General features: G+C 45.6%; 1 protein-coding gene across 11 annotated transcripts in view; it reads right to left on the minus strand.

Annotated features, from left to right (window-relative positions):
- Positions 1-352: 352 nt before the first annotated feature.
- The window catches only part of samd11 (sterile alpha motif domain containing 11), a 324,631-nt gene continuing 299,643 nt past the window's right edge, over positions 353-25,340 (minus strand). For all 11 annotated transcript variants that reach the window (XM_063032832.1, XM_063032829.1, XM_063032827.1 and 8 more), the window contains 3 exons: positions 9,786-9,910; positions 5,800-5,910; positions 353-2,642 (listed from right to left, as the gene is read on the minus strand). In XM_063032832.1, the coding sequence (XP_062888902.1) occupies positions 2,403-2,642; positions 5,800-5,910; positions 9,786-9,910 (476 nt within the window). In that variant the 3' untranslated portion in view covers positions 353-2,402. The remainder of the gene's footprint in view (positions 2,643-5,799; positions 5,911-9,785; positions 9,911-25,340) is intronic.

The raw sequence follows: 25,340 nt of genomic DNA on the forward strand, positions 1-25,340 counted from the left end.
AGGTGAATAATATTTGATAATATCCATGTAAATTTGTTTATACTTGTTTGGAAATCTAGAATATCAGTAATTTGACGTGTTACATGTGGATGCTTTAGATTTTTGTGAGTAAATTGATCAGCACTGGAATAGCACAGTTGTGCAAATTTCCTTATCAGACTACTAGGTGAGTCTTTTTAGTAATTCAACTACAAGGCAATATCTTGCAAAAGTTCATTTGTTTCATGACCGAATGTGAATGAGTTAATCTCTGTTCATGTAGCGTGAGTGTGGAGAACTCGTTTCAAGCTCTATCCTATATGTGTTTGGAAGTTAAGCCCGTGTGTGCCAAAGTGAGTATATCTCTGGATTAAGATGAGATGTATTTATTCATATTTTCGATGTTGTATATAAGGTACAGGGTTGGTGGGATTCTAAGGTTGTTTGTATTGTTTTTTTTAGAATTGCCATTGCCATATTGGTTTTGTATATTTTGTTTTAATTATTTTCATACTGCATACCTAACAAGGGTGGGTCTGAAATTAAGCTGAGATTGTAAGAGCGGGAACTGTTTTTTTTTTAAATTTCATTTTGTCATTTTTGTTTCGATACCCTCTTTCTGCTTTAAAACATCTAAACCAGATAAAGGAATTAAATACCCAAGAAAGTATTTATTGTCCTGCGAGTGTAATTTTCCCAGGCTACAAAAGATGTATGCTTTGATGTCTCAATGTGGCAAATAAAGATTTTAGACTCTCTTATAGAAAGATTAGCTTAACTTGTCAAATGTACATCAAAACATAGAGTGAAACATACTTTCTGCATCAAATCAAATCAGTGAGGATGTTCTGGGGGCAGCCTGCAACTGTCGCCGTGCACCAATATAGCATGCCCACCACTTACCAACCCTAAATGTACATCTTTGGAATATGGGAGGAAACTGAGGCACGCAGGGAAACCCGAGAGCATACAAATTCCTTGCCTGCAGCGGCAGGAATCGAACATCAGTCTTTTAAAGACAGTGCTGTACAGCATAGCGCTAACCGCTACACTACCATACCGCCCTAACCTAATCTAAACTAAGAGAGATGGGTGTCCATAACAGATCCCATCGTGCATAAACCATCCAACAAGACGCCAGCTCAGTTAGGGTGATTTTTTTTAGTGGGGAGGTGGTATTTTATTTCACGAAAAGTGAAGGACAAGAATAAAAGCAAATCAACAAATCGGCTAAAATTATCTTACAAATCACCATATTCTCATAGTTTACTGCTGCAGGAAGATAAACAATAATTTGACACAGTGGCCAAAACCATATAAAGGAACAACAACTTTTTAAATTTTTTTCATACTTCTCACCCTTTTAGGGATGAATATTAATCTCTATATATTGCGCTAAACAGTATTCAACCTACAAACAAAATCTCCATAAATAACGTAAATCTCCAATTATGTTGATCGCTTTAAAGCATCCATCAGGAGTAAAAGACAAGGAACGTCCCAGGCAGTTTACACTTCCGACCCCTTCCCTCCCACCCGAAAAAATCCAGAAAAACGTGCAAACTACACAACAACAGAAGAAAAAAAAAGGGGGAAAAAAATGAGTACCGAAATGAGTTCTGCGACTAGCTTCGTTCAAATAATTCGCTGTACAGGTATTGGGTAGCCACAAATCTAGAAATGGTCATCTTTAAATAATCTCTGGTACATGTGTACCCATAGTCCTGTCAAGTGTGTGTGTGTGTGTGTGTGTGCGTGTATGTACGTGTGCGCGTATGTGTGTGTATTTGCATGTGTACAGACACACAGGTGTGCAAGTAGTGATCAAACCTCTATAGTGAGGCACTTTTAAATTGTGTCCAATAGGCAAAAAATATAAACTAAAAGTACTGTACCACTTGTAAATACCGACCAATCACCGTCATCTTTGGTTTAGTACTGGACAAATGCATAGACGCTGCCATACCTCAAGCTCCTCGTCATAGTAAGCGCTTGTGAAATCTGTTAGTTTTACACTGAATATTTTAAGTCTGTGACAGAATTTTTTTTTGGTACAAGTGCACTGTGCAGGGTATTTCAATCCTGCAACCTCTGCGCTTCATTCCTGTGTAAGAGAAGAGGGAGAAAGGTCCACACATCTTGCAGCTCCAAGCAGAAAGGAGCAGCTTCTTTTGTGGGAGGCCAGTCTGATCGTACTCTTCTTTCCAACACTTGTCTCTTTGTACTTCTTTGTCCGTTTTTGCAGGCCTCCTTGCTGCGGATTCTGCTGTGGAACAGACTGGAGTTTTTTATTTCGTGCGTTTAGAAGCCAGAGTGTTTGTTGTTGAGGAAATGCAGCCGACCAGTGAAGTTGGCGCTCCGAATAAATACTTTGGTTTTGCGAAACGGCACGTTCACTTCTGTCGCCGGAGCAGACGGCGCGATCACAACTGCGGCTTGCCGACATCGCCGATCCCCATGGCAGACGCGTTGCCGTTCTCCTGCTTCGGCGAGATGCGGCTGGCTGGGATGCTGGCGTACGGCGAGGCCACGCTGCCGGTGGAGGAGGGCCGGTTCTCAGCGTGAGGGAGGTCCCTCTCGGGTGGTCTCAGAGCAGCGGGCGGAAGTGGCATTGCCAGCGGGAAGCTGGCCATGTACAAAACCCGCCCAATCCTTTTGGCAACCTGCAAAAGGGGATCACAAGAGAAACACTAATCAATTTATTTCCACAGTAAGCCAGTACACTGAAGACAAAAGAGTTAGCATCTCCACTGAGGTAGGGTAAGACTAGAACTGAAGAGCATAGGTTTTGGGTGAAATATTTATAGGCACAGATAGAGCAGGCACCTTTGAGAGCACCACAACCTTGTCTTGGTTTGGAGGCTTGTATACCTCAGTGATCTGGAGAGCTACATTGGCTGGGGTCAGGGCTTTATGCTTTGGCTCTTGGTAGGGTCACCCATGCCAAACAGGTCAAAGGGTAGAGGCCAAACTAGGAGTGGTCCACCGGTTCGGGGGTTCAGCTCAGGGCTAACAACCCCGACTGGTAAAACAAAACTGTTATGGAAACAGCATTGAAGAATCCTTCTACATCTGAGTGGCCAAGGACTAGACAAATGAAGGATCTTCACTGCTGCCCTAAATGCCAGCAGACATAATGGGCAGTAAGTATAGAGTGAACAGGCAGCATCCCTTTCCCAGGGTTGAAATGCTAATAGCAGAGAATATGCTCTTAAGGTGAGAAGAGGGAATTTTAAAGGAGATGTGACAGGGAAGGGTTTCTTTTACACGGAGAGTGATGGGTGTCTGGAATGTGCTGCCTGGAGTCTGGGGTAGAGGCAGTTAAGAGACATTTAGATAGTGTGGTAAACTATATATAGTAACTGGGTTACCTGTCTGGACACGCTCCTCTGCTGACTGTCCCTGTGGCTCCTCCCACAGACCCCTGAATAAAGGCGATTGCGCCATTGCTCCTCCACTCAGTCCAGGGGCAGACACTCAGCATGCTGGAGGTCACATTTTACTGCTAATAAAAGCCTTTCAATGTTTACTCTACTTCCAGTCTTTTGGAGTTATTGATGGTGCACCAGATAGGTACGTGAATGTGAGGAAAATGAAAGGACATTGTGTAGGCAGAAGAGATTAGTTTAGTTAGCCACTCGATTAAGAATTTAATTGGTTGGGAACAACATTGTGGGCCGAAGGATGCTGTACTATGTTCTATGTTCTATTTAAAGGGAATTTCTTCACTCAGAGGGTAGTGAGAGTGTGGAACGAGCTGCCAGCGGAAGTGGTGAATGTGGGTTCGGTTGCAATATTTAAGAGAAGTTTGGTTAGGTACATGGATGTGAGTTGTTTGGAGGACTATGGTCCAAGATGGGACTAGATGAAGGGCCGGTTTCTCTGCTGTAATGTTCTATGTTATATTATTAGTTTGGGCACAAGAACTCCCAAGGTGTAATTTAAAAGCACAGGTTTTTTAACCAGGATCGATCAGGACAAGGATCTTAGTTATATCCTGAATACTTTAGGACTGATTCCCAGCAACATCGTAAATGATTCCAAAAGATTAGAGCTGTTCATCCACAGGATGTGACTCAGACCCACTGAGCCCTTCAATAAAACCACAACTCAGCCGTGTCCCACAGACGTTCATTAGTCATAGAACATGGAACAGTACAGCACAGGAACAGGCCCTTCGGCCTGCAATGTTGTGCCAAGCCAGCTAAGAAACTAATTCCTCCTACCTCCACAGTGTCCATATCCCTCCATCTTCCTCACATTCACGTGCCTACCTAAACATCTCTTAAAAGTCTCTAATGTTTCTGCCTCTACCATCACCCCAGGCAGCGCATTCCAGGCACCCTGCTCTCTGTGTAAAAATCTTACCCCTCACAATGACCCCCCTCTCACCTTAAATGCATGCCCTCTGGTATTCGACATTTCAACTCTGTGATAAAGATATTGTCTGTCTACTCTATCTATGCCTCTTACAATCTTACAGATTGTGTCAGGTCTCCCCTCAGCTCTGCCGCTAGAGAAAACAGCCCAAGTTTGTCCAACTTCTCGTTATAGCACGTGACTGCTAACCCAGGCAACACTATCGTAAACCTCTTCTGCAAAGCCTCGGCTTCCTTCCTGAGGCATCCAGATCTGTGTGCAATACGTCAGATGCAGCTTTATAAAGCTGGGATGTAACTTCCTGACTTAGCTTAGAAACAGGCTGGTCAGCCCACAAAGTCTGTGTTGGCCCATTTACAACAGTCCTATTCAAAATCCCTTTTATCTGGAGCACAGCACTGGCGACCCAGGTTCAATTCCCACTGCTGTCTGTAAGGAGTTTGTATGTTCTCCACGTGACTGTGTGGGTTTCCTCCGGGTACTCCTGTTTCCTCCCACATTCCAAAGACACACAAGTATAATTGGGAGTTGCAGACTTGTTGGGCTAGAAGGGCCTGTTACCATGCTGTACCTCTAAAGAAAACCAATAAAATTCTCCCCACATTGCAAACACCTCCCCACAGATTCTACCACACATCTGCACACTAGGGGCAAATACGTAGTGGGCAATTTAGCACACTTCACGACATTAACTCAGTGGCCAGTTTATTAAGTACACGTGTACACCTGCTCGTTAATCAGCCAATCACGTGGCAGCAACTCATTGCATAAAAGCATGCAGACATGGTCAAGAGGTTCGGTTGTTGTTCAGACCAAACACCAGAATGGGGAAGAAAAGTGATCCAAGTGACTTTAACTGTGGAATGATTGTTGGTGCCAGACGGTCTCAGAAACTGCTGATGTCCTGGGATTTTCATGTACAGTATAACAGTTTCTAGAGCAGGGGTTCCCAATGCTTTTTATACCATGGACCCCCACCATTAAGCAAAGGGGTTCCGTGGGGCCCTGGTTGGGAACCCCTGCTCTAGAGTTTACAGAGAATGGTGTAAAAAACAAAAAAAATATCCTGCTGAGAGGCAGTTCTGTGGGTGAGAACACCTTGCTAATGAGAGAGGTCAGAGGAGAATGGCCAGACTGGTTCAAGCTGATGGGAAGGTGACAGTAACTCAAATAACCACACGTTAGAACACTAGTGTGCAGAAGAACACACAACACGTTGAACCTCAAAGTGGACGGGCTACAGCAGCTGAAGACCATGAACATACCTCTGTATCTAATAAAGTGACCACTGAGTGTACATGTACTGTGATATTTACTTTGACTTTCACCATACTCTGGGTAAAAATGTTGCCCCTTTTAATTCCTATTAAACTCATACTGCTCGTTCCATCACCTACCCCAACAGACGAACGTGGTCAATGGAATAGAAAGAAGCATTACCTGCGCTCTGATTTTTAGTGCTGGTCCCAGCTTCAGCCCCATCGTGTTCAGTAAATGCTCCTCCGTTAGCAGGGGTAACGTTTCTCCATCAATAGCCTGTTCTCTGAACACCTGCACATCAAATAAAGTAGGCAATCAATACTATAAACAGGCAGATAAAGGCTCCAATTTACAGTTTCCAGCGTGCCTGTTTTTGATATTGCAATCTTTGGAAAGAATCTGAAAAACATGACACATCTGCTCCTCCGTTAAGCAGGGCAAATCTCTCAGAAGGTCTAGATTAGCCGTACATGACTGCTTGTTACATACTGAATCAAATCCATAAAGGCTTCTGGTATGTTTGTACATTTAAAACCTTCCAGCTTCAGGTGAGAGCTATTTCTAGTAATTATTGAATCAATAACTGGACTCTCAATTGCATGAGATTTGAGCACACTGAACCGAATGTTTCAAGTCAAGATTGATCAGATCAATGTGTGTGTGTGTCTCTACACGTGCCACTGCCTTGCAAGTTTAAACATGCAGATTGTCAAAGTCTAATTTAAAGGCAGGGCTTGACAATAAACTGTACAACCCCTTCGTGGTTAGGTTGTTAGACTCGATCTGTGACTGAGGGTTAGAACATAAAACATGGAACAGTACGGCACAGGAACAGGCCCTTCGGCCTACCGTGTTGTGCCAAACCAATTAAATTAGTCAAATAGCCAACTAAACTAATCCCTTCCGCCTACACAATGTCCATATCCCTCCATTTTCCTCACATTCATATGCCTTTCTAAAGTCTCTTAAAAGTCTCTAATGTTTCTGTCTCTACTACCTCCCCAGGTACCCACCACTCTCTGTGTAAAATACTTTCAACTTACTCCCCCTCACTTTAAATGTATGCCCTCTGGTATTAGACATTTCAACACTGGGAAAAATTACCGTCTGTCTATCTATGCATGCCTCTGATAACCTTATAAACCTCTATCACATCTCCCCTCAGCCTCTGTCACTCCAGAGGAAACAACCCAAGTTTATCCAACGTGCCCTCTAATCCAGGCAGCATCCTGGTATATTTCTTCTGCACCCTCTCCAAAGCTTTGACATCCTTCCCATAGTGGAGCGACCAGAACTGTATGCAATACTCCAGATGCGGCCTAACTAGAGCTTTCTAAAGCTGAAACGTAACCTCCTGACTTTTGAACTCAATGCCACAACCAATAAAGGCAAAGATGCCACACACCTTCTTAACCACCCTATCAACCTGTGGAGCCACTTCCAGGAAGCTACGAACTTGGACCCCAAGGTCCCTCTGCTCATTTCCACTGTTTAGGATCTTGTGGGTTCTTCAGGCTGTATGTATCTCCAGGAGCCCGAGGAAGCCACAATCACAGATCGAGTTCAGCAAAATAACCACGATACAATCATTTGCACACACACAATATTTTAGGAACAGTTTCTTCCTCTCCGCCATCTGATTTCTGAACGGATAATGAACCCATGAACACTGCCTCCTCCTGACGAAGGGTCTCGGCCTGAAACACAGACTGTACCTCCTCCTAGAGATGCTGCCTGGCCTGCTGCGTTCACCAGCAACTTTGATGTGTGTTACTATTTTTCTTCTCTTTTTGCACCACCTATTTTTTTCTCGTCGTAATTTATACTATATACTGCTGCTGCAAGACAAATTTCACAGCATGCCAGTGATAATAAATCTGATTCAGATTCTGAAATTCCTCTCATTAAACAGAGACTTCAAACAAACGGTAATTTAAAAGAAGGCTTGGCTGGTTCAGTAACATTGCCGGAGTGGGAGTCAACCTGTTCTGACTGCCGCCCACACTGGAATATCCGACTGTGCTCCCTGTAGTAACAGCAGCCACCGATATCAGTTTCTCGGGGTCTGGTGGGAATGGCCACTGAACTGGCTGGATCATGACACACACATCTCTCACCGCGAGTCTGGTGCTGCTGACTGGAAGCACAGGGAGGCAGCATGCTCCTGGCCTCTCGTTGGGCGAGATGGACCTCACTGGCAAGGTGGGGATCTGGTAGAGCTAAAGGCCACTGACAGTGGACCAGCACGGCCTCTGGCAGTCTGTGGGTGAGCTCCAGGGCCGTGCACATGTCAACAGTGGGAGGAAGAACCAGACGATTGGCTAGAAGATGCATCAGTTGGCTGAGGCACCGAGATGATGTGAAGGAGTGAGATAAACTTTAAGTCTGCACTAAGCCCAACAAACATAGTACTGGGATCAATAAACAGGGGGTATGTGACATTGGGGAGGATGAGGTGAATCTTTAGGTCAACTGCATGACAAGTCACCTATCTACCAACCACAGATCTGTGGCATGTCATCAAATCTTTTTTAGGCCTCTCCAAACCCTCAAGTATTTTCGCTGGTCAAGTTGCCCTCCAGGTTGATAAGGTGGTTAAGAAGGCATATGGTGTACTAGTCAGGGGACTGAGTTCAAGAACCATGAGGTAATGTTGAAGCTCTATAAAACCATAGTTAGACCACTCTTGGAGTACTGTGTTCAGTTCTGGTTGCCTCAGGGAAGCTTTAGAGAAGTTGCAAAGGAGATTTACCAGGATGCTATCTTTGGATGCTACGTCTTATGAGGATAGGTTGAGTGAGCTAGGGCTTTTCTCAATGGAGTGAAGGAGGATGAGAGGTAACTTGATAGAGGTGTACAAAATGATAAGAGTGGCCTTTTCCGCAGGGTAATACACAGGGGCATAGTTCACTATCACATTGCCTTTTATGTGGGAGCCTGGCAGTTTGGATTCCTACACTAGGAATGACACAGTAGTGTAGCAGTTAGCATGACGCGATCACATTGCAGTGAGCCAGGTACACTCTACCTATTTAGAGATACAGCATGGAACAGGCTCTTCCATCCCTTCGAGCCGCTGCTCTAGCAAACCCTGACAACCTTGATTTGACCAACTAACCTACCTAGTATGTCTTTGGACTGTGGAGGAAAGTGGAAGACCCGAAGAGAATCTATCCATTCCATGGGTAAGGCATACCGAGATTCCTTACAGAGGAGGCTGGAATTGAACTCCGATGCCCTGAGATGTAACAGCCCTGTCACGCTAACCACTGTGCCACCATGTCACTCAAATTCCCACCACTGTCTGTAAGGAGTTTGTACGTACTTCCCCCCAATGCGTGAGTTTCCTCCAGGTGCCCTGGTTTCCTCCCACAGTCCAAACATAAACCAGCTGGTAGGTTATTGGTCGCATGGACATTATTGGGTGGTGCAGGATCTTTATCTGGAAGGTTCTGTTACCTTGCTGTTCTCTAAATCATCATCATCATGTGTCGTGTCATATGACATCATCATGTGCTGTGTTGTATGACATCATCATGTGCTGTGTTGTATGACATCATCATTATGTGCCATGTCAGAAGCTACGTGGGCAATCGTGGTCTTTCCACGACCATGATTGTTCTTGGCAATTTTTACTACAGAGGTGGTTTGCCATTGCCACCTTCTGGGCAGTGTCTTTACAAGACGGGTGACCCCAGCCATTATCAATACTCTTCAGAGATTGTCTGCCTGGCGTCAGTGGTCGCATAACCAGCACCTGTGATGTGCACCGGCTGCTCGTACGACCATCCACCGCCTGCTCCCATGGCTTCACGTGACCTTGATGGGAGTTGGGGGGCGGGGTTGGCTAAACACACCTTGCCCAAGGGTGACCTGCAGACTAGTACAGAGAAAGAGCGCCTTACACCTCCTTTGGTAGAGACGCATCTCCACCCTGCACACACGATCTCCTTCTATACTCCAGTGACAAAACAATGTGGTGGAGAAACTCAGTGGGTTGAGCAGCATCTGTGCAGAGGGATCTGCTGACACCCTCCCGCAGATCGTATGTTGCTCCAGATTAAAGCAGCGACACTTCCTTGTGTCTCCACCCGTGATTGGTTCTAAGACGTAAAGAACCTTGCTCAGGGTCTTGGGCCAACGGTTCTCCTGGACGGGCGGCTTACCTGTGTGTACTCTGTGCAGCCTGAGAGGTTGGTGATGAAGTTGCAGACATCGTCAACCGTCCACTTGCTGATGTCCTCTACAGGCGCGCTGTCCTCCGCGTCGAGGAAGAGGCTACCAATGCTGCCTGCAGGGAGAAGCAAAGAACACGGTCAGCCAGCATGAGGACAATTCGCCAGGGTCGCGGTCCAGCTGAACACGGATCTCCAAAGCGTTGCTGTTGAGATGATTGCTGGGCATCACTGAATCCTCTGCTGAGCAGCGCCAGTCACCACATCAGAGTTCAAAGTAAATTTATTATGTTAGTACATATCTGTCACCATCTACCGCCCAGAGATGTGTTTACTTGAAGGCATTCACAGTAAAACAGGGAAATACAACAAATCAAAGAAAAACTACACACACTGACAAACAACCAATGTGCAAAAGAAGAGAAACTGTGTAGATATATACAGATAGATAGGCAGATAGATAGATAGACAGACAGACAAATAGGCAGACAGATAGCTAGATAGGTAGACAGATAGACAGGCAAACAGACATGTAGACAGATGGATAGAGAGATACAGGGATAAATAAAACGAAGCATACCAGTCACCAAAACACTCAACACGAAACTAAGAACATCGCAGCCCTTTGCGAATTTGCTCCTTGATCCCTCTAGGAGAGATTAGGGGCAAGTGCTTTGGTTGCAGTTAAAGGTAGGGAGAAGGGGCCCCTGACACTGACAGATTGAGATAAAGAGGAGGTAGGGTGGAGGTAGGGTCGGAGGAGGCACAGTGACTCAGCTGGGAGAGTCGGTATCTTTCATCTCCAGTAACCCAGGTACAATCTTGATCTCTGATACTGTGCGGAAGTTTGCACGTTTGGCTTGTGACTGTGCAGGTATAGATCATAGTTATATGGGGTTATATGGGAGGCAGGGTTTGAGTTCTGGTCACCTCACTATAGGAAGGATGTGGAAGCATTGGAAAGGGCACAGAGGAGATTTACCAGGATGCTGCCTGGTTTAGAAAGTATGCATTATGATCAGAGATTAAGGGAGCTAGGGCTTTACTCTTTGGAGAGGAGGATGAGAGGAGACATGATAGAGGTGTACAAGATAATAAGAGGAATAGATAGAGTGGATAGCCAGCACCTCTTCCCCAGGGCACCACTGCTCAATACAAGAGGACATGGCTTTAAGGTAAGGGGTGGGAAGTTCAAGGGGGATATTAGAGGAAGGATTTTTACCCAGAGGGTGGTTGGTGCGTGGAATGCACTGCCTGAGTCAGTGGTGGAGGCAGATACACTAGTGAAGTTTAAGAGACGACTAGACAGGTATATGGAGGAATTTAAGGAGGGGGCTTATATGGGAGGCAGGGTTTGAGGGTCGGTACAACATTGTGGGCCGAAGGGTCTGTACTGTGCTGTACTATTCTATGTTCTGTAAGACACAGGAGCAGAATTATGCCATTCGGTCCATCGAGTCTCTGCCACTTCATCATGGTTGATTTATTATCCCTCTCAATCCCATTCTCTTGCCTTCTCCACGTAACCTTTGATGCTCTGACTAATCAAGAACATAACAACCTCGGCTTTACATATACCAAATGACTCGGCCTCTACAGCTGTCTATGGCAATGGATTCCACAGATCACCACCCTGTGGCTAAAGAAATTCCTCTTCATCTCTGTTGTAAAGGGACGTCCTTGTTGTCTGAAGCTCTGGCCCTAGACTCACCCATTGGTGAAAGCATCCTCTCCATGTCCACTCTGTCTATGCCTTTCAATATTCAATAGGTTTCAATGAGATCCCCCCCCCCATTCTTCTAAACTCCAGTGAGTACAGGCCCTGAGCCTTATGCATGAACCCTTTCATTCCCAGGATCATTCTCGTAAATCTCCTCTGGACCCTCTCTGATGCCAGCACATCCTTTCTTAGATATGGGGCCCGAAAACTGCTCACAATACTCCAGGTACTCTCGTTTCCTTCTCGCATCCCAAAGACCTGCGGATGAATCGGCCACTGCAAACTTTACTCCAGTGTAGGTGAGAGCGAGAATACTAGTGTGGGCCAGTCTCGTCCCGCTGGGCCGAAGGGTCTATTTCTGTGCTAAAGAAGGGCATGCAATGGTAGCAGGGAGCAGACGGGCTGAACGTCCTGTTTCCATGTCACATGAGTCCCAGTTATTCCCCAGATTCTAAACTCCTTGGATTCCAGTTGTAACTATGGAGAAGGGAAGGACTAGATCGATGTTACAGTAGGTTAAGAGGTTGGCAGAACATCACGGGCCGAAGGGCCTGTACTGTGATGTAATGTTTTCTGTTCCATTTCTGAACCGCGCTTCTAAACATCTCAAAGTTTCTTGGAGCGTTATAAATGTAATAATAGGAAAACTGGCAGTCGACCTGTACACAGCAAGATCCCATAAACAGCAGCCAACCTGTACACAGCAAGATCCCATAAACAGCAGCGTGATAGCAACTAGAATATCTGTTAGAGTCAAAGCCAACTTTTTTTTAAAATCAAATTACGTACATGTACAGTGCTGTACTGTTCTGTGTTCTGTGACTCTCTAAATCAATTATAACCCCACTTGTCACATTTTCACTAAGGTCAAATACAAAAGGAGAGGACCTCCTCCTTTATTCAACATTTAATGGACCATGGCCAGCAGTTATTTAACAGAAATTAGCCTTTAAGCAGCAATGCAAATTCTGCACGTTACTGTCAGCACAGTCTCGGCTGGAGAGCGAACTTCCAGCAATCACTGCCCATGTGATGCTAATCCTCTGTGGAGGTCTCCTGTGAATCTACCCCATGTACAGCAATCTCCCTGTATAAGCCAAGATAACGCCCACGCACCTTCCAAAATGGCTAACACATGGATTCATCATTCACTCAACTGGAGTTATTTATTTTTACAACACTCATGTAGCTCTTACCCTCTCTCGGCCCCCCCCCCACTGCCCCCCCCAGTTGCTGCATTTTAAACCACTTTTTATAATGCTGTTTACATTGTAAATACATGCTGGTACTTATGAATAAGAAGGGTCAGTAACATCATGAAGGATCCCACCCACCCTGCTCATGGACTGTTTGTCCCACTCCCATCAGGGAGGCTACGTAGCATCCACACCAGGACCACCAGACTCGAAAACTTTCCCCAAGCAGTAAGGCTGATCAACACCTCCACCCGCTAACCCACCCCTCCACACCCCAACCACCACTACTTTATCATTTCCTGTCAGAGTCACCTGTGCCTAGCGTCACTTTATGGACATACAATCAATCTGTATATATAGGCTATCATATATTTATATTTATTGTGTTTTTTATTATTATTGTTTCTTTGTGCTGCATCAGATTCAGAGTAACAATTATTTTGTTCTCCTTTACACTTGCATACTGGAAATGTCATTAAATAATCTTGAATCTTGATTTTCATATCATACTTCTAACTTTATTTTTATATAATACTTATTCTTTAAAAATTTGAACTTTTTTTTTGTTGCCGTTATTTATGTATTTGTGCACATTTTATTCCACATCTGTTCTTTAACCCCTAACTTTATTTTTTATAAAATTCTTTATTCTGTATAATTTTTGAATGCAGTTTTTCATTCCATATCGTGCTCCGACCAACACACCACAGCAAATTACTAATGTATGTCAAGTTGATCCTTGATCAGAAAACATAACATCGGATGCTACTAAGAGGATAAGGTGGACAGTCAATAGTCTTTTCCTCAGGGCTGGGGAACCCAGAACTGGATGATGCAGATACAAGATAGGAGGGGAGAGTTTTAGCAGAAACCTGCAGAGGTTTTTGTTTAAGGTCTCCCTTCTTTTCTGTCATCTGTGCCCTCTAGAGCAGAGAGTACCCGGAATGAGCTGCCGGAGGAAGTGGTCAACACCTTGGAGGCAATTATGAAGGAGAAACTCTGCCATGGCCGGTCGCAAGCCTGGCTGCGAGAGGAGGAGGGTAGGTCACGGGGCTAGCAACCTCATCCTGTAAACACCAGAAACACCAACAGACGCTCCAAAAACCTCATCTCTGGGAGAGGAAGGATCTTTGAAGATAGCTACACCTGGGGACAACTTTGGGGGGGCGGGGGGGGAGTCAGAGCGGAGGAAACAGGGAGTGAGGTTTGATCAAACTAAGCACTGAGCCAATTTGGGAAAGTAGGGTAACAGGCTGGAACATGGCGGCCAGGGTCCAGGCGCAGAGCATGTCGAAGCAACAGGGCCTGGGTCCTAGAATGTGGAACGACATGAAGCTCGGACGATTTAAACGCCGGGCCAGGTGGATTGAAAAGACCAGAGACTGCTCCTCGATGTTTACACCACCATGGGCTGAACTGAGGCTGAGGCTGTAGGCCTGCTCCAGGCTTCATGCCTGATGACCTGCTTTTGCTGTAAATGCTATTTGCTTATGTTTATTGCCAAAGTAAATTACTTTGAACTTTGAAAGGCGGCTCAGGACAGAGGACTCTGGTGAGCTGCTATCAGCGGTCCATGCCCCAGCAGAGGTGATGAGCTTGAGTAAGCAGATGATGTAGAGGGGGTGCTTGGCGGGTTATGGGCCGAGTGCGGACAACTGGGACTAGCAGGGTCGGCATTTACCAGTTGGGCCGAAGGGCCTATTTCCCAGCTGTATTGCTCTGTGACTAAAGTGGGTAAGGCACAGGATGTGGGTTAACAGGCAACATTGGTCGCTGATGTTCCACGCTGTTGGTTGCCCTTGTCTTGCACGTACCACATCCTGTGCCCCACCGTATAATCCCCACTGAGCAACAACCTCTTACAGCTCAGCGGAGACCTGTCTGTCACAGCTGCCCAGCCAATCAGAATAGACCATGAGCCACAAGCAGGCCTCAGGCAGCAGCTGCAGAGATCCCACCTAAATTCTGACTTTGTCACCTTTTTATCCATATCTAAATATCTCTGACAGCCAGAAACATCTTAGAACAGAGAATAGATTAATTAGAGAGAAATCTAAACAAAAACTAGTTTTGCGAGTGGTTTTGGGCTCCTTAAGATGTGCTGATATTGGAGGGGGTCAAGAGGAAGTCCAGGAATGAACGGGTTAACGCCCGAGGAGTGTTTGATGGCTCTGGGCCTGTTCTCACTGGAGTTTAGAAGAATGAGGGGAGATCTCATTGATACTTATCGAATATTGAAAGACCTGGATAGAGCGGATGTGGAGAGGATGTTTCCTATGGCGGGAGAGTCTAGGATCCAAAGAGCACAGCCTCAGAATAGAAGGACAACCATTTAGAACAGAAATGAGGAGGAATTTCTTTACCAGAGGGTGGTGAAGCCGTGGAATTCATTGCCACAGACGGCTGTGGTGATCAAGTCATTGCGTATATTTACAGCAGAGGTTGAGAGGTTCTTGACTAGTCAGATCATTAAAGGTTACGGGGAGAAGGCAGGAGAATGAGGTTGAGAAGGATAGTAAATCAGACGTGATGGAATGGTGGAGCAGACACGATGGGACGAATGGCCTAATTCTGTTCCTATATCTTATGGTCAATTCATTACACAGTACACTGAGCTGGAATAATGTAAAACCATAAGAGAGTACAGAATAAAGTGGAACAGCTACGAGAAAGTAATATTTAAAATAAAATTCCTCAGAAAGATTAAATAAAAACAGAAACTAGCTAATACTCAGTAGGTCAAGCAGTATCCGCAGAGATAGGAATGCTTCTGATCTGAGACACCTCATCACAACTAGGAAGGAGAGAATGCAAATTTCCTTTAGCGTGGGAATGTCTCAAACATGAAACTGTAATTGTTTCTCTCTCCATACATGCTGCCTGACTTGATGAGTGTTTCTGGTATGCTCTGTTTTCAGTCAGATTCAAATTCATTTATTTATCAGCTGTACATCACAACCAACACAGCCTAAGGACTGCCCAGCAGTCATCGAGTACAGGAGAGAAACAGGCCCTCTGACCCATTTAGTCCGTGCCCCGTGATTGTACACAATAATGGCAGGGTAATTTAAAAGCAATGAGATTAAGTTGAATATAATAACTAGGAGTGATAGAATAGGACCATGGTTCTACTTGTTGGTTTATCAGAACTGAAGCCATGAGTAAGAAGGATGGCCTAGGGCATTAATTTTTGGACCGGCACAAGACAACCCAAAGCAAAAGCATTTGCCATGAATGTCTTTATTAATCAAGAATGAGGTTCGGGGGGGGAGCATCATGGTGGCATGGCAGTTAGCATAACCCTAGCGACCCATGTTCAATTCCCGCAGCTGTCTGTAAGGAAGTTGTACGTTCTCTCCCTAACCAGGTGGTTTCCTCCCACATTCCAAAGATGTACAGGTTAGTAGGTTAAATGGTCACATGGGAGTAATCAGATAGCGCGGGCTGATTGGGACAAAAGAGCCTGTTAATGTGCTGTATCTCTAAATAAAATTAAATAAATAAAAAATACCATTGTCAATAGCAAAATGTTGTGTGCAAACCATACGGTCCATTCACATTCATTAAGGAAAGAAATAACCCTATACCTGACATGGACTAGTGGACACAGCCAAGTCCATCACAGACACAGCCCTCACCACCACTGATGGCAACTACAGGTGGTGCTGTCTCAGGAAGGTGGCACCTGTCATCAAAGAGTCCCACTGTCCGGGTCATGCCCACTTCTTGCTGCTACCACCAGACAGGAACTACAGGAGCCTGAGGTCCAACACCACCAAGTTCAAAGTAAATTTTATTATCAAAATACTTGTATGTCACCACATACAACCCTGAGATTCATTTTCCTGTGGGCAAATCTCAGCTAATCTATAGAATAGAATCTATATAACAGGATCAATGGAAGATCAGCCAGAGAGCAGAAGACAACAAACTGTGTAAATACAAATATAAATAAATAGCAATAAATAACGAGTACATGAGATACCAAAATAAAGATTCCTTAGAGTGAGATCATTGGCTGTGGGAACATCTCAATGAAAGGGCCAGTGTAGTTATCGCCCTCTGTTCTAGAGCCTGATGGTTGAGGGGTAGAAACTGTTCTTGAACCTGGTGGTGCAAATCTTGAGGCTCTTGTACCTTCTATCTTCTACCTGATGGCAGCAGCAAGAAAAGAGCATGGCCTGGGTGCTGATGATGGACCACTTTCCTATAAAAGGGAAGCGTTTCATGTAGATGTGCTCAATGGTTGGGAGGGCTTTACCATAATGTATTGGGCTGAATCCACTACTTTTTGCAGAATTTTCCATTCAAAGGCATTTATGAACAGTTGTTACCCTACAACCATCAGGCTCTTGAACCAGCATGGATAACTTCACTCACCTCGACAATGAGCTGATTCCACAACCTACAAACCCACTTTCAAGGGCTCCACAACTCATTTTCTCAGTATTATTTTTTTAAATCTGCATAAGTTTTGCATATCAGTTGTTTGTTAGTCTTTGTTTATATACATTTTATAGCTTTCATAATTCTTAGAGATATGCAAGATATTAAGAGGAATAGATAGAGTGGATAGCCAGCGCCTCTTCCCCAGGGCACCACTGCTCAATACAAGAGGACATGGCTTTAAGGTAAGGGGTGGGAAGTTGAAGGGAGATATTACAGGAAGGTTTTTTACTCAGAGAGTGGTTGGTGCGTGGAATGCACTGCCTGACTCAGTGGTGGAGGCAGATACACTAGTGAAATTTAAGAGACTACTAGACAGGTATATGGAGGAATTTAAGGTGGGGGGGTTATATGGGAGGCAGGGTTTGAGGGTCGGCACAACACTGTGGGCCGAAGGGCCTGTACTGTGGTGTACTATTCTATGTTCTATGTTTTTGCTTTTCTTAATTTTCCCGCGAATGCCTGTAAGAAAATGAATCTCAGAATGGTATATGGTAACATGGACCTATTTTGATAACAAATTTACTGTCTTTGACTTTGACGTCCTGCACCACCACAGACTTGTCTCGGATTGTGTTTTATTTTGGTCTAAGGACTTGTTTTGCACAATGTTTGTTGTTCAGTGGTAAAATCTGTGCATAAATTATGTATGTCTGTGTTCTGTGCGTGGTCTGATCGTAAGTGCCTGTGATGTTGCTATAAGCAAGCTTCTCATTCTACCTGTACTTCACCGCACTTGGGCACACAACAATAAACTCCACTTGACTTGAATCAATCCCTGGGAGAGGCAATTCGTACCAAAGCTGAGGCAGGGCCCACTCTCTTCTTCCCTATAGCAACTGTTTGGTCTCTTGAGAAGGCGAAAAAAAAAAATGATCTGATAGTCTCCAAAAATAACACTCTGTCAGCTGGAGGCGTTATCATTAATGTGGGAAACAATCTGCGTGGAAGTGGAAATTAGCCAGAATTCCCTGTGCTCGTCCCTTCATGAAATCCTGCCATAGATGGTCCTAAGCCCAGCTGCCAGAGGAGGAGGGTTGGGCCTTGGGCAATTCCTACTGATCTATATCCAGATGACAGTCTTTGGAAACACGGGTTTATAAGACATAAAACACAGGAACAGAATTGGGCCATTCGTCCCATCAAGTCTGCTCCACCATTCCATCATGGCAGATTTACTATCCCTTTCAACCCACATCATGGTACTATGATGCTACTACAGCTCGGGGCATTCCAGAGTTTGGAGTTCATTTCCTGTGCCATCTGTAAGGAAGGTGTGTGCGTGCATGTGTTTTGTTTCTCCTCTGGTGCTCTGGTTTCCTCCTACAGTCCAAAGATAATATGATTTATCGATTAATTGCTCATTTTAAATTGTCCTGTGATTAGGATAGGGTTAAACAGGTGGGTTCCTGGGAGCCTGTTCCATGCTGTATCTCTAGCTAAGCAACTATCTAGGTAGACAGATAGATAGATACATTCATATGTACATACATAGCCCATTCCCCTACCTTCTTCCTGTATCCTTTACCACAGTACTCTTATTAATCAAGAACTTTTCAACCTCCACTTTATACCCATTGACGGCCTCCACAGCAGACTGTAGCAATGAATTCCACAGATTCACCTCCTTCTAGCTAAAGAAATTCCTCTTCATCTCTGTTCTAAAGGAGTGTCCCTGTATTCTGAGGCTGTGCCCTCTGGCCTTACACTCCCTCACTTCAGGAAACATCCTCTCCACACCTACTCTATCTAGACCTTTCCATATTTGATAGGTTTCCATGAGTTCCTTCAGGGGCAGCGGGCCAACGTTGGAGAAGAAGGAGTTCTTCTGTGTAGAATGGAATAGTGTCGAAGGCTGAGATGTAGACTAGTCTCCTTGTTTTGGGAGGACGTGCCCTCTGGTCCTAGACTCCCCCCACTACTGGAAACATCCTGGAAACACAAGTTACGAGGAAGTTTGGCTCCGTGCGCCACTTAATCCCAACGAAGGGAGAGGTTGCAATCCATCAGTGATCCTCAGCTGGTTTTTTTTGTGCGTGGGGAAGGCTTACAGGAACCCCACACCACATTGGGCATGGCTGCAGGAGGTTTAATGTGGTTCAGTCAACACAGGAAGTTGAAGTGAAATCAATCCTTTCAGCCAGTTTCGCCGCACATACGAAGCCACTTAACCGTCTGCTGCCAGCGTGTGCAGTCCACGGGGATCTGACGAGGTCAAACCTTGGCTTAAAAACCAGCCACTTCCTCACGCTGACAGCAGTCCAAATATTTCCTTCCGGCGTACTAGTTACCAGAGAGTGACTGAGTCAAGTATTTTCACAAAGTTTGCTCTTTGTGGTTTGTATTTTAAAAGACCTGAATTTAAAGGAAAAGCCACTAACTTTAATTTTTTTTCACCTAAATGCATGAGAACATTTAACCCTTGATCCGGGCCTGTACTCTGAGAGGCCTGCTCAAATAGATTGCTTTCCAATCAACTCTGCTCTTCCTCTCTGGACACCAGTAAATTAGGAAGCAAAACTGTCCACTTATGCCCTTGATAAAGCATTCGATTTGAGCTATCATCTCTTTTTGGCAGCCATACAAACCACTTATCACAGAAAGGATGCATTGTCGGGTTTCAAAATTACCGAGTGGGAGACAGACGCAGTTCAGTGTATTCCAGCTCTCCGACGGAATACCGCAGAGGACGGAAGGGGTGCATTATATAAACGTCAATAAAGTACTCCCTGCTGCGTCCATGGACCGGTGCCAACTCTCAATACACTACTTAGCTCTACAGATCACGGCAGATGCCAGGCCTGAACTGAGTTAGCCAATTACAGTTTGGCCTAAACAATTAGCCTGATGTTTTCCAAGATTGAGGGAGGAGGTGCGGTTTCAAAATGAGTCAGACGCCCTGTTGATTACCGTCCAGGGACCATCCACCTACCCCAGGCTCACCTCTTCATTTATCGACCTGCCTTGGTTACCTCCAGATGAGTACAGACGGCTGTACAGTACAGTAGATGCAGTTCACAATGACTCTGTGTGTGTGTGTGTGTGTGTGTGTGTGTGTGTGTGTGTGTGTGTGTGTCTGTCTGTCTGTCTGTCTCTGCACATCAGTGCGTGTATACACCTCTGTGTCTATTTACACATATACGGGCACATAGGACACTACAGCACACTACAGGCCCTTCTGCCCACAATCTCGTTCCGACCCTTTAACCTACCCTAAAATCAACAACCCTTCCCTTCCGCATAGCCGTCCATCTTTCTTTCATCCATGTGCCTATCTAAGAATTTCTTAAATGTCCCTAATGGATCTGCCTCTACGACCACCCTGGCAGGGCATTCCATACACCCATGACTCTCCGTGCAAAAAAATTTACCACTGACATCCCCCACTATACTTTGCTCCAAACTTCTTCAAGATACGCATCGTATATTAGACATTTCCACCCTGGGGAGAAAGGCACTGGCTGCCCACGTTATGGATGCCTCTTACCGACATGTACACCTTTATCAAGTCATTTAGATAGCAATCTGTCTACGGAAGTATCTGATTCATGTCAGTCAGTACACATGCGCTGTGCTGTGCAGATGCGTATCTCTGTAAGTGTGCGGTATGTGTGTAATTACGTGGATATGTTCCATATAAGTGTGTGGGTGTGTAGATTTGTGTGAGTGTGCATGTGTGTTTGTGTGTAGGTGTGCGTATGTTTCATGTAAGTGTGTGTGCACGTGCACACGGCAATGCTGAGGTAGCGTCGCAGTTAGCGCTGTTCTGTGAGGACTCTCTGTGCATTCTTCCCATGGCCGTGTGGGTTTCCTCCGGGTGCTCCAGTTTCCTCCCACAGTCCAAAGACACACCGGGTAGGTTAACTGGTCACTCTATATTGTCCTGTGAGTTAGGTTAGGGTTAATTAGGGTTGTGGGGTTGCTAAGGGCTGCAAGGGCCTACTCTGCACTGTATCACTAATTAAGTAAATAAACACAGTACATAAAATGTGTGTCTGTCTGTCTGTCTGTGTGTGGCAGGGCAGCTGTGTGCACACGCAGACACACAGCCATTTTCTGTATCTCCCAAACAGCCCATCGAGTGAGAGGGCACCCACTACACTGTGTCGATCCCTGCAGGACAGGGCAGAGAATGAAATAAATGGGCCAAAGTCAGATCCTAAAGAGTTAACTTGACCACAGAATCCACTTCAGTCTCTGCACTTTCCCAGCAGCCAAGGGGGATCTCATAAACGCAACAGGCTAATTACAGTAAATCTCCTGACATTGCTTTTATTTGCGAGCGTCCCGCTTCGTGACCTGAGGGTTGGTGAAAAATGTTCTGCAGCCTGAGGCAGTGAATCACGAGCATCTCAAGGGAACCACGGCACCATTCCTTTCCAATGACCTTAGCACAAACCTCCTCTCGCACTAGCCTGAGATTGGCACCTCCCTAACCGTGAATTAGTCCTGGACTCCGGAACCCGCAGGACCGGCCATTCTTGTTGTCAGACTCACTTGAGGTAGACAGACAGAGTCACGTCTAGCCTGATCTTTTTTGGCAGAGATTACAACTTTAAAATAGCCTGTCCAAAGCATTTTATAACACTTTATAGGAGGTGGTTGAGGTACTACAGGGCAGATACTCTTAAGACAATAAGGCATAGGAGCAGCATTAGGCCATTCAGCCCATCAAGTCTGCTACACTATTCCATCATGGCTAATGTATTAATTCCTCTCAGCCTCATACCTCTACCTTCTCCCCGTAACCTTTGACGCCCTGACTAATCAAGAACCTATCAACCTCCACTTTAAATACAACCAGTGACTTGGCCTCCACAGCCGTTCTTGGCAATGAATTCCACAGATTCACCACCCTCAGGCTAAAGAAATTCTTCCTCATTTCAGTTCTAAAGGGACGTCACTCTGTGCTGCTGTATCTGCCTTCGGATGTGTCCGTGGCAACAAAAGACGAACAAACAAAATTAAAAGGTGGTTTGAAGGAGGTTCCAGGAGATGAGTTGTGCAAACCAGTGATGAATTAATTGAGTCATTCGGGAACTGGGGCTCTTGATGCTTTAGGGGAGACAGCGAGGGTGTGGGAGTAAGGACAACCCTCAGACAGGCAAGGAAGGCTATTAGTGTCACACACCGCTGGAAGGTTTTCTCTGATGTTGCCCAGATACCTAACACTTTCATGGTTCATTTAGAAAGCAATCACCTGAAAGAGAGCTGGAGATTTTTCAACACAATAGATTCTTGTGTGGGCGCAGCTGTGACATTTCTCTCTCCTTTCATGTGCTCTTGCCATCTCTCATTCTCTCCCTTCCTCTGTCTCTCTCTCTTTCATTCTCTTTCTCATCTATCACGCTTTCTCTATTGTGTACTCCACACCTCTCTCTCAGTCACCCTCACGCTCTCCCTATCTCTTCCATGCTCTCCCTCCCCAGGGCGCACTTACCCCCACCCCCACTTCCTCAGATGTTCTCCCCCACCGCCCCCCCATGTGCTCTCCTTCTCTCTCATGCCCTCCCTCTCTCGCGTGCACAGCCTTGCACACTGCCCCTTCCCCTTCACACTCTCCCCCTCTCTCTCGTGCTCGCCCCTCTTGCGCGCACTCTTGCCCACTCACCCCTTCTTGCACTCTCCCCTCTTTCATGCACTCTCTCCCTCGCTCACTTTACCCCTCTCTCGCACACTCTTTCCCCCTCACTCTCTCTCCCTCTCAACGCTTGGCCGCAGTAGAGAGTGGTGATGAGATTGTAACATCAGCATACGTTGCACCGACACAAGATCGCTCTTTACCACACATTACTTGGTCATTGGGGGAGCTTGCACTTTGGGGCAAAAATTAGGTACCTCATCTAATTTTGCACATTTAAGACAGAGACGACAGTTCACACACGATTTGCAAATCCCTAGAGAGTGACGGAAATGTAAGTCTTTCTGCTCCTTTTGTAGAAAGCTGACTGGATTCGGGGGGGGGATCTTGTGCGTTGGACAGGAGTCACTGGGGAGGGAAAGCCAATCTGCAATGGAGACTTAATAAAGCACTGAAATGTCCTTTAATATGCTGTTGAGGCTAACGCACAGAGACAACACGTGGTTTTTGCCCCAGCAGCGTGACGCTATTACAGCTTGGGGCGTTCCGGAGTTTGGAGTTCAAATCCAGCAACGTTCTGTAAGGAGTCTCTGTGTGTCCTCCCCGTGGATTGCGTGGGTTTCCTCCGGGTGCTCCAGTTCCTCCCACAGTTCAAAGACGTACCAGGGAGGTTAACTGGTCATTGTAAGTTGCCCCGTGGTTAATTTAGGGTAAATCAGGCTTGCCCGTGGTTGCTGGGGCGATGCGGCTCAAAGGGCTGGAATGTCGCTAAATAAACAAAAATAAACCTGGGAAGAGGTAAACGAAACAACTGCTGGATAATCACCACCTCCAGAGCACCAATGCATGGGTATTCCACACCAAATTGGGTGAGCGATGCAGGCTGGTCCTAATACATAAACTATTAACTTATTTACAGAATGCGTTTCGTACAGACCCTCCAAGAGGACCCCAACCTCGCCGTAGGGTTCGGAGGTTTGCGTGCCTCAGTGACCCGGAGAGCTACGTTGGCTGGAGTCAGGGCCTTGTGCTTTGGCCCTTGGTAGGGTCACCCATGCCAAACAGGTCAAAGGGTAGAGAACAGACTGAAGTGGTCCACCGGTCCTCCAGGTTCGGGGGTTCAGCTCAGGGCCAACAACCTTGACTTGTCAAACAAAACTTTGACGGAAACAGCAATAAAGAATCCTTCCACATCTGAGAGCGACGGTATTCCTGAGTCTCCACCCGGGACTTGCATGACTGACGGTAATGAGAACCGAGAGGAGGTGACTGGCATGATGAAGGAAGCTCTGAACACTGTCAGTGATGGAGGACCTTCATTGTTGCCCTGAACGCCAGGCAGTAAGTTTCACACAAACGATGCAGTTCAAAGTGCTTTACCATGGGATAAAGTGCAAACGTGAAAATAAAATACAAAATAAAAATAAGCATGACAATCAAAGACAAAAAGATGTTAGTTAAAAACAAGGTTGAATAAATAGGTTTTTGAGCTGGTGCTAACTGAGTCTGCGTCCCTTATAGCTTTAGGTATTGAATTCCACAGTTTAGGAGCGTAGTTTGAAAAAGCTGACCTGCCAATTATCTTTAGAGGGAGATTGTTTAAATTTAAGAGGAAGAAGACCTGAGAGCTCGAGCAGGATTATAAAACAAAAGCAATTCTGTGATGTACTCCAGTCCCAGACCCATTAAGAGCTTTAAAAACAAGAGAACTTTAAAATTAATTCTATAAGATACAGGAAGCCAATGGAGAGCAGCTAGCATGGGAGTGATATGCTCCCTCATCCTGGCCTGATTAGCCACTCAGAATTCAAACAATGAGAAGCCATTGTTGCCCCCCAGGACAGATGAGGAAAAGTGAGTTTGGGCATCACTTTTGTAAGTTTGCATATCCCCACTGATGTTTGCTGTTTATCAATGCACCACAGAAAGCATTCTATCTACAAATGTTTGTAGCTGCATCGCAGCTTGGTACAGCAACTGCTCTGCATGTGACCACAAGAAAATGCAGAGTTGTGAACATTGCACAGTCCGCCATGACAACCACTCTCCCCTTTGTTGTCTCCGTCTACACGTCGTGCTGCCTCAGTAAAGCAGCCAGCAGAATCAAAGACCCCTCCCACCACAGTTATTCTCTCTTCTCCTCTCCCATCAGGCAGAAGATGCAAAAGCCTGAAGACAGGTACCACAAGCCTCAAGGACAGCTTCTATCAGACTCTTCGTCTCTTGAATGGTCCGTGAGAAAGATTAACTCCTGATCTCAAGATCTACCTCCTTTTTGCACATTGGTTGGCATTTTTCCCATTTCCATCGCATTTGTCTGTTTTTCAAAGAGGCCAACTTGCTAGCTTGATGCTCACCCCAGCGCAGATGGAAAGCGTGCAAGGAGCCAGTTGGATTTGAACCCAGCACCATTCGCCTCACAATCCGGTGCTGATGCTACCACACCACCAGCTGGCATCCTCTCTGCACCTTATTGTCAAACTGCACTGCTCTTTCTCTCTGTGGGTAATACTTGCTATACTCTGCATTCTGAGTGCCCTTCCCTTTGTACTACCTTAATGTACTTACACTTTGTAATGGACGGCATGAAACGCAAAGCTCTT

The sequence above is a fragment of the Mobula hypostoma genome, chromosome 25, assembly GCF_963921235.1.
Source record: "Mobula hypostoma chromosome 25, sMobHyp1.1, whole genome shotgun sequence".
Lineage (NCBI taxonomy): Eukaryota > Metazoa > Chordata > Chondrichthyes > Myliobatiformes > Myliobatidae > Mobula > Mobula hypostoma.